At 50.1% G+C, this 9,739-nt stretch overlaps 1 protein-coding gene across 6 annotated transcripts; it reads right to left on the reverse strand.

The window, feature by feature from the left end:
* Nucleotides 1-2,427: 2,427 nt before the first annotated feature.
* SOD3 (superoxide dismutase 3) lies at nucleotides 2,428-9,306 on the reverse strand. 6 transcript variants are annotated; one of them, XM_081051593.1, is made up of 4 exons: nucleotides 8,150-8,263; nucleotides 6,553-6,660; nucleotides 5,852-5,891; nucleotides 3,040-4,433 (listed from the first exon to the last, which is right to left on the reverse strand). In XM_081051593.1, exons 3-4 carry the CDS (start codon nucleotides 5,871-5,873, stop codon nucleotides 3,682-3,684), a joined length of 774 nt encoding a protein of 257 aa, XP_080907719.1. In that variant the 5' UTR covers nucleotides 5,874-5,891; nucleotides 6,553-6,660; nucleotides 8,150-8,263; the 3' UTR covers nucleotides 3,040-3,681. The 6 variants fall into 6 exon arrangements, 5 of the variants coding, with proteins under 5 accessions (XP_080907720.1, XP_080907719.1, XP_080907721.1 ...); XM_081051592.1 differs by having other exon boundaries at nucleotides 3,046-4,433; nucleotides 5,852-6,095; XM_081051594.1 differs by lacking the exon at nucleotides 5,852-5,891 and having other exon boundaries at nucleotides 2,428-4,433; nucleotides 8,150-9,306.
* Nucleotides 9,307-9,739: the final 433 nt, after the last annotated feature.

Genomic DNA, 9,739 nt, shown 5'->3' on the forward strand with positions numbered 1-9,739 from the left:
AAAAAGAGCAAGCCAGCTGCTATTTTTTAGTATAAAGAAAGAAGTAACTTCTATTCCTTTGTAGACCTTGTTTTACTGGAGTCTACAATCATCATACATCATAACTATATCATTTTAGCTACCTGACATAAAAATGTGGTATTTTCCTGATAGAGACAATTAATTATCTTTATTATTTGGGTCATTCTCTCTCTCCACCATCACTGAAGGCCAAGCATAGGTTGAGCATTCCTTCTAGCATATTGTAGCAACTTAACAGTTACAATCTGTTACCTAAAATTATTAGATCATATGCTAGTCATGAAAATTATGGAGAATGTAAAGATTTTATGCATTTAGTCAAAAGCACCAGATCTAAAATCAGTTGGTTTATTTCCTGCAGTCTTTCAAGTTGACCAAAGCATTCACTGATTTGCTCTATTTTCTTATGTTTTTAGTGTTTCTGTATATATATGCACTGAAAAGCCCCACTCGGAAAAAATTCACTGCAATTCTGAGAAAAAGCTTATCCTAAACATCTAAAGATAGCATTTCTAATTATTGTCTACATTGTGTTTAAACTGTGCAAACTTGAGCATTATTCTCACTTTACCAGCTGCGTCTAGGTAGAGTCATTACATCAAATGCTTCTAATTTTACAAAAAGAAATCAAAACAAGTGTGTGTTTAAGTCTCAGTGACAAATGCAAACCCTGTGAGTCAAATAGGCAAACTGATTAGCAAGCTGGCTGGGAACTCAAAACAGCAAGTGTAAAGAGATTAACAAAATAGATTTGTAAGAGGAGAGGGGTAAAAATAGCCTCCAGGGGCCAAGTGGGGTCCAAAGGCACATTTGGGGGCACACATCAGGTTCTTCCGTGCCAAGAACCAGATGCCTGCCTTTATGGTCCACAATCTTTTCTTCATCTGAAGTCCCCTCCCCGCAAGAACTGGGATCACTGAGTTTCTCTCAGCCAGCCTCTTAATTAGGATGCAGAAATCCTTCTTACAAACCTAAGAGGTGGCAACCATTTCTTTACTTGAATCCTTCTAGTTGCATGACACTCACTACCTTATAAGGTAGTCCAATCCATTCGTAGGTATTTTTCTGACCTTAGCCATTGTTATTAATTAGGCACTTATTAGATCCTTAGATCTTCTTGCTGTGCTATACACCTCTGATGAATAGCACTTGATTTAATCCTCACAGTAATCCGATTGGATAATCTTATTTTACAGATGAGAGAACCCAGGCCTAGAGAGGTGAAGTAAATCGCTCAGGTCACACAGCTTGTAAGTTTGGCAGACCTGGTATTCCGAACAGGCTTTCCACTGAGCCTGAGCTGTCAACCACTATGCTATCTGCATTCCTTTGCCCTGACAGTGAATTGTAATTTGTCCTTCTATTATTTCCTCTCTCTTTCTTGGCTCTGGAACCCCACAGAATGGTTTATCAATTCCATTCCCATTAATGGACAGAACACAAAGGAGTAGGTCTGCTAGGGTATCTCTTTCGCTTGGGGAAGGCTGAGGGTAGTGAAGAAAGAAACTAAGAACAGGTGCTATGGGCTGAATGTGCCACCCCCAAATTTATATATTGAAATCCCAACCCCCAAAGATGTTGGCAGTAGATAGTGAGGCCTTTGGGAGGTCCCGAAGTCATGAGGGGGAGCCCTCATGAATGAGATAAGTGGCTTATAAAAGACGCTCCAGAGAGATCCCTCGCCTCTTCCATCATGTGAGGACACAGCAAAATCATCAGCTAGGAACCCCAAAAAGGGCTCTCACCCAACCACACTGATGCCAGGACCTTGGACTTCCAGCCTCCAGAACTGTGAAATAAATTTCTGTCGTTTCTAAGCTGCCCAGTCTGTGGTATTTTGTGATAGCAACCCAAATGGACCAAGACAGAAGATAAGTGATGAAAAGTACTGGCCTCCTGAAGAATAAGTCCATAGCTCCCTTGATGATCTTGAATTAACCTGTAAACTGGGCAGCAGAGTTAAAGATGGCACATGTGGTATTTTATTCTTCTCCATTGTGTGTCCCTATGTAACTGCTGCCTTGTTTCACAACTTTTAATTGTGGTGATAGGCAAACATATCTATTTGAGATCAAGATATTTAAAGACTCAGTTTGATAATTCCCTTTCCTGCTGACCTGTACGGTTTAAGTCAATGTTTCAACTAGTGGGAACCTGCTGGTGGAGCAAAGTCACCAGGCAACAGCCTTTTTCTCCGGTTATTGCTCCGGTTCAAGTGAAGATTTTTCAACAACAAGTTAGTCCCTGTAAGAGGTAAAAATACCCACTGGGGATGAGTTTCTGACGAAAGTTTAGTTTGACTCACTGCCTTAAGAGTCTGGGAGAAATGGAAGCTGCCCCCAAGTAATCAGGGCAGAAAAGCGGCAGCTAACAAGTGGGTCTGCCCCAGGAGGTTAAAAAGTTATTATGAATATTTTTATTCAGCAAGTGAAGGGGGATACACAAAACTGACATAGTCTGTGTATAGATTATAATTTTCAAAAGGAGGCTGAAACTCCAACAAGCCTTCACTCAAAATTAGCCTGCCTTTGGACCCCTCTGCTTCCAACTGCCTTCGTGTCAAGAAGGAAAGCATTGTCCTGGTTGTGGAGAAGGCTGATAACTTCAGACGCCAACACCAAACTCCCTGTAACTTGCCTAGTGACACTGCTTCACTGGCCCTGTGTCCATGATTTGGGAAAATGGACCTGAGGTTGCACTGAGAGGCAGACGTGAGAAGCCACAGGCCCTCACCTCAGGCCAGGCCAGTGGCTCCAGTAGCAGAATCACCAGAAGCTTATTGGAAATCGATTTCCCTCTCTCCTGTTGGGTTCCACGGCTCTGGGATGTAGCCCAGGAAGCTGACTTTTTTCCTCTCACTTCTCAGGACAATCAGTGACTAAACATTGTTGACAGCAGAATTGGGGAGAAGGATAAGGGGAAGTCCTAACAGGATTTGGGAAATATCTTTGCTATTTCCAAATAGTAACTGAGCCCGGGAGAGAAGCCTCAAACAAACAAAGTAACCGAGGCCCTGATGCAGTACTGAGTGGCTGAGTTTTTAATGTGCAACATGAAGATTGCCAAACAACCCCCAAAGGAGACTGCTCTCAGCAGGGTGTCCAGGGCCAGAAACAGCTGAAGACTCTGGGCGTGGGCGCCTAACGGCAGGGCACATATTGGTCATAGGTGGGTTGGGGGGTGGGGGAAAGACCCTAGGCGACTTCGGGAGCACCTAGGAGGATCCTAAGGGGTGGGGTGGGTCCTTAGGGCACAGAGATTATCTCAGGACTCGTAGTGAGGGTAGGGGTGTCAGGGTAGAAAGGGACCTCAAGAGTCTAGGAGACCCTCAGGGTAGGTGGGGTATATGGTAGATGTGCGGGGGAGGTACTTCTGCGCGTTTTCAGAGCTCGGAGTGGGGGCTACAAGGGTGGAGGGCTGCCCTCTAGATGGAGGGTGGTGTCTCAGCATACATGGCTGGAGACTTCAGGGTGGAGGGAATCTGAGGGGAGACCTCAGCGATGGCAGAAGTGAGAGACCCTCAGGGTAGAAGGTGTCTCTGGGAGCAGAGGGAGAAAGTCACGGTGGGGTCGGGGTCTTGGGGCGCTTGGAGGGGTGTCGGGGCGTGGCAGGGGCCTGGGCAGCGTCAGGGCCCTGCGGCGCCCGCAGGGTGGAGCGCACTCAGGCGGCCTTGCACTCGCTCTCCCGCCGCCGCTTCTTGCGCTCCGCGTGCTCCAGCGCTTGGCGCGCCCAGGGCGCGGGTCCGCTCCAGCCCAGCACGCAGCAGGCCAGCCGGCGGCCCGCGTTGCCGTTCTCCAGGCTGGCCGGGTTGCCGCCGCGGCCCAGGTCGTCCTCGCCCGCGTGCACCACCACGGCGCGGCCCACGATCGAGTGCGGGCCGCTGAGCGCGGCGGCGAGGCCGGTGCGGTACTTCCAGAGGCTGCCGTCCCGCACGGCGAAGTTGCCGAAGTCGCCCGGGTGCTGCGGGTGCTGCACCGCCAGCGGGTTGTAGTGCGGCCCGGTGGACTCGCAGCCCTGGCTCAGGTCCCCGAACTGGTGCACGTGGATGGCGTGGCTGGAGCCATTGGGCTCCGCCGGGAAGCCCTCCAGCTCAAAGAAGGCGTCGAGCCGGGCGCCGGGAGCCAGCTGCCGGAACAGCACGAGGCCGGCCACCTGCGGGGCCGAGGCGTCCAGGCTGGCGGAGGGCCGCACCTGGCAGGCGGCGTAGAGGGCGGCGTCCGGGCCGCCCCCGCCCGCCGCCCGCCGCCCGGTCACCTCCTGCCAGATCTCCGTCACTTTGGCGTGCATGTCTCGGAGGTGCTCCTCCGCGTTGAAACTGGCGTCGGACGACACCTCTGAGCCGCCAGAGGCGCGGGCCACCAAGAGCCAGCAGGCGCACAGCAGCGGCAGCATGGGTGCAGTCGGACGGACACCTGCGGGCACCCCCGGGGCGGGGGCGGAGCGGGCTTAGTCCTCAGGGACGCGGAGGCTCGGCCGGCTACCCCATCTACCCGTCCCCGCCAGAGGGCGGCCGCGCCCAGCGTGCATTCACGTGTTCTCTCCGCCCACGTGTCTCTAGGGCGTGCTGCGTTCCAGGAACTGTGTTAAGCGCTGTGCTTGTAAACAGGGATGACAGACAAACGTCGAGAAACTCGCAGGGATCTTTCTGATCCACACATCTAATCCTGGTCCTCTCAAATCCTGTCTTCATGCTTGGAAAGTGTCAGGGCAATTTGTGTGTGTGTGTGTATGTGTGTGTGTGTGTGTGTGTGTGTGTGTGTGTGTGTGTGTGACAGGGGGGAGGTGTCTCAGGGCACAGGAGGGGAAATCTCATAGCCCTTACAGATCTCCTCCCGCTGCTCATCTCCCGGCCTCATCCCCTGCCACCCTCTGTAAGCATCCTCCCTTACAGGCATGCCTAAGACTTGCTGCCCCCGCCTTCTTGATCTTTGTACACCCTGTGCCCTGTCTCTGAAGTACCCTCTCCCCTCTTCTGTGCCATGCTCAGTAGACTTTAAGACAGAAACCCTGTTTTATTCATTAGTATCCCCAGCACCTGGGCCTACACCTGGCAGTAGGAGACATTTAATATGTGATTGTTGAATGAGGAGTTCACTGAGGGACAGACATGTCATCAAATCATTCCAGTTCCATCCTGTGATTGTAGATGGAGCCTTGTACTAGAGAAGGACAGAGTAAGTAGTACCCATCTCCCTGGAGAACTCCAGGAAGGCTCCCCAGAGGAGGTGACTTTTGAGCTGAGTCTCACAAGACAAGTGAGAGTTTTTTAAGGCAAGTAAGAGTTTTTCAGCCAAGCCAGGTTGGAAGCTCATTTCAGGCAGGAGGCACAACGTGACATGGTCACTGGCTGTGAAAGGACACAGTTTGTTTTGGGGATAGAGGAGAAATTCAGTATGGCTAGAACATGACCTGTGTCACCCCGGAGGAGTCGAAGATCAAGAGGGAACTTTGAGCCAGGGACCAAGGGGCTTTGCTGTGTTAAGTGTGGATATTAGCTATGAGGCTTGCACTGGTGGAAGTTTTTAAGCAGAAAAGCGGGTGATGAGATAGCTTTTATTTGGTTCCTTAAGTCTGGCAGGAGAGAGGATGTGAGCTGGACTTTGTGGATGGAGAGTACAGAAGAGATGAAAACAGCCTAGGGAGACACAGAGAAGGAAAAATAGAGACAGTCAGAGGGAGATGAACTAGGAGGCTGTTGCAGTAACCCAAACCAGCAATGAAGGCTTTTTCCAAGGTGAAAGCAGGAGAGGTAGAGGAGAGCATGGGTTGGGGAGACATTGTGGCTTGGCAGGAGGGAAGGAAGGGGAGCAGCTGAGGATGATTGAGTTACCAGCAGGGGTGACTGGGTGCATGGATGGTGGCTTCAGGCTCTGAGAAGAAGGGAGAGGGAGGAGATGCTGGTGAGTGTCCAGGTGGGATGTTCAGCAGATGGTTGGAAATGTGACTGTGGCACTTGGAAGAGGCACTGCAGCTGGGAAGGGTTCTCCGTGTTGGCTGCACACCAATCAGGTCTGGTTCTTAAAAATCAGAGGCCCAGGCCCTGCCCTAAAGGATTCTGATTCAGTGGGCAGGAACTTTTAAAAGAAAACAACAACAACAAAAAACAGCTCCATCAAAGATTCTGGAACCCAGCTAGGGATTTTAGAACCAGACAGATTCAAATCCCAAGCCCATACAATTACTGAGCCATGGTGAGAGAAGGAATGACTGTCTTTCACTTACTTGTAAATACGGCCAGTAATACCACCAAGCACCATGCTGTGGATCAAATAAGATATTACATGCCAGGCTATTTTCACATTCTTAAGTCTGCCCACAGGGAGCAGTGCTGCCTTCAAAGAACTGGTTTGATGGTCACCTGCACTTTCCAAGGCCTTCTCCAACCCCAAAGCAGGTGCCATCCTAAAAGTCAATGCCGGGGTTGAGTATTGGTTCTTTCCATAACCGTTACAGAAAGGCGATCTAGTAGGATGATTAAAAGAATGGATTCTGAAGCTTGTTGCCTAGATCTAAAGCCTGACTGCCACTTACTTTCTCAGGGTTAGCGGTGGTTGTTATTTTTATTGCAGAGTAGCAGAGAAAACGCTGGACTGCAACCTCTAGTCAGGCTCCACCTCCTCTGCGCCTCAGTTTTCTTATCTGCAAATAGGAATAATAACACTTCCCTTAGAGGCTTGTTGCGAGGCTTAGAAGAGACAATTAGATTACTAATATTTATTGAACACACGTGCCAGGTACTGTTAAAAGAAGTTGGCATGTGTTAATTCATGTGCGCCTCATGAAAACCCTGTGGGGTAGGTATTGTTACCCCCCATCCTGAAGTGTGGGGAAACTAAGGCACAGAGAAGCGAGTGTCTTGCCCAAAGTTACACATTCAATAACAGCTGAGAGCGAGAATGGAAATCAAGCCCCAGGCTTACAAACCCACACTGAACAGCTATCATTTAAGGCACCTAGAGTCTTGTACCTAGAAGTCTGATACCTAGAAAGTTCTCAGTAAATGACAGCTCTTTTCTTAGCGATAGGATACAAATTACTGATAGAGATTTCAGGCCCATTAGCTAAGAGATATTGAAGCTATAGGAGGAGGAGAAGCCTAGGAAAGCCTCCAAAGAGTGGCAGGTAGAAGGAAAAGCCCAGAAAGTGATCAAGGGAACCACTTCTGACATGGCCTGGTGTGGCTTACTATGCTGAAGCCCCAGGAACTGGCTACGGGAATGGGGACCATCCCTGCCAGGCCTGGGCCTCAAGCTTCCCATCATCAGGGACCACCCCCTTCTTTCTGAGGCAATCCTGCTCTTCAGGAAGCCTCTGCCCACGGGAAAGTTCTTCCTTGAAAACATAGAGCAAAAACAGACTGTTCATTTTCAGGAACGCTTGGGTAATAATTAACATGTTATGGAGATGTTTTTCTTTTAATAAAAAGAAAATTCTTCCTGAACCCCAGGTATACTCTGACTCCTTGTTTCTTAAGCCTTTGGCTTTTGTCCCTTGAGGCCAGCCTGCATAAGGATCATCCTCCTTGGACCATCTCCCCCTTAGTTTGAGCTGTGGATGACCAAGTGGTTTTTTTCAGGGCCTGCTGTGTGCCTGGTCTGGAGGGGAAGAAAGATGATCAGAGAAAGGGGACAAAGGAGGTCACCAAGTGTGTGCCTCCTTCCTGGGTCTGGATCTGGGAAGGTGGCGGCTCTCCTGACGTCTGGTGTGTTCTAATTCCTTGGCTCACTCCTAGAAGGAGCCTGTCTGTGAACCTGAGCTGCCAGGCCCTCCCTTCTGTTCCTCGCTTAAGCAGGTGGCTTTCTTCAGTAGCTCCTGCCTCCCGAACCATGCAACATCCAGAAAGGGCAGCCTTCCTCCCTCAGATTTCTCTTCCTAACACTAAAGTCGTCTCAGGCTGGCCTTTGCAGATCCAGAGAAGAATAGTTATTTCTCCACATGGCCTTCCTCACCCCTTTCCCACCTCTCTACTCATCCCCTTGGAGCAGCCGGGCTCCATCATTCAGTGTGTTTCTCTCTCAAGAAGATGATCAAATACTTTTCCAAGAACAGGCTCAATGCCCCACCTTGGTTTCAAATTTATAATAAGCACACGCTGAGAAAACGAAATGAACCTCAACTTGGCACCCACCTTTCCAGCTCTTCCAAGAGAGCTTTGCCGCCTGAGAAATGGGGAGCAGGACCCAGCCAGTCGGTTGCAGGAATGCAGGCTGACTCCTGTGGCTTGGCTGTTTGTGGCTGTGTGACAAAGCCAGCCCAGGGGAGTGGTCAACCTGAGGAAAGAAGGTGATTGGGCCAGTTCGGGAGGGAAAGTAGGCCAGGCTGGCCCTTGTCAAATTGCCTCACACCCTTTTCCTGTGTCTCCTCCTCCCTCAGCCCTGGGTTTCCCGGCCAAGTATTCCTTGTCGTGACTTCACCAGTTTGTGCAGACGTAACCAGTGACCTTCAGCATGCAGCAGCAGGGGAATAAAAACTAGACAGAAAATAGCCTGTTTGGAGAGGTATACAATGGGTTCTTTCTTGAGAGGCCCTTTGCTCTCCCCCGATTTCCTCAGCTCTTGACTTATTTTTGCTGGATGCTTCTATGATGCAAATGGGCACCTGACAGATATGCTTGATGTTTTCTCAGAACCGTGCTGCCACACCTGTGAGACATGAGAGACGGGTGGGGTAGCAGTTGCACAGTCAGGCTGCAGACTCCCAGCTGTGTCCTCTCCTCATGGCGAGCTCCTGACCAGCCCCCCGTGTGTCTCTTTCCCCATCTGTAAAACGAGGATATAATGCTAACTGGTCCCTGGCCAATGGAGGCTGTCATAAATCGTCGTCATCACCGTTGTTGTCACTTACGAAAGTTAAGGAGGAGTCTTTTTAAAGAGTATGTGGTCTGGGGGAAGCTTGAGCCGATTCCTTCCCCAGTGGCATTTCTTCTTTTGCTGCCATGATCTTTGCTCATTCACAGCAGCTTCTGCCAGAAATAGAAGCTTTTCTTTCCCAGAAAAGCCCACATGGGAAAAGGCAGCCTGCCTGCCTGCCTGTGTGTCCTCCAGCCTTCCTTCCACAAACATTTAGTGGGTGCTAGTCCACGCCACGTACTGCGCCGTGGACCGGGTATCCAAAGCTGCACGAGTCCTTGTCTTCTGGGGGTTCATACTCTGGGGAAGGAACAGCAGTGTCAACAGATCCATCCAGTACGGAGTGGGGAGTGCAGCTGGGGAGGGATGGATGGGGCCCCTAGAGACCCAAACACTAGTCCTGGCCGCAGACAAGCTTGGTCAAAATCCAGATTTCTGAGCCCCACCCCAGGCTGAGTGAGTCAGTTGCCAGCAGGAGCTTCCTGGAATTATCTTTTTAAAAAGCTGGTCATTCTAGTGAGTAGCCAGGTTTGGGAACCAGTGCTTGGCAGGAAGAACTCAAACTAAAGATCTTTGTCGGGGGCAGCCCTTCTGGAAGATAAGATGGAGACTTCTGGGAACTCAGAGTCTCCTGGGAAATTCAGAGACTCCAGCCGCTCGGCCCCACCATCCATCCAGCTGGCTCACTGAAACACTGAAGCCTCGTCTGCTCAACCCTTGCCCCTCTGCATTCTGCTGATGGGCGTACTTTTCATCAACCTTTCAGAGTTCCAGATGCTTGCCTCCCATCCGGCCCCACCCCACAACATTCTGGTTTCTCTTTATGAATCTTTCATCCAATCCAAAAAAACAAAAAATCTGTATTTTCA

The sequence above is a fragment of the Rhinolophus hipposideros genome, assembly GCF_964194185.1.
Source record: "Rhinolophus hipposideros genome assembly, chromosome: 1".
In the NCBI taxonomy this organism is placed as follows: Eukaryota; Metazoa; Chordata; class Mammalia; order Chiroptera; family Rhinolophidae; genus Rhinolophus; species Rhinolophus hipposideros.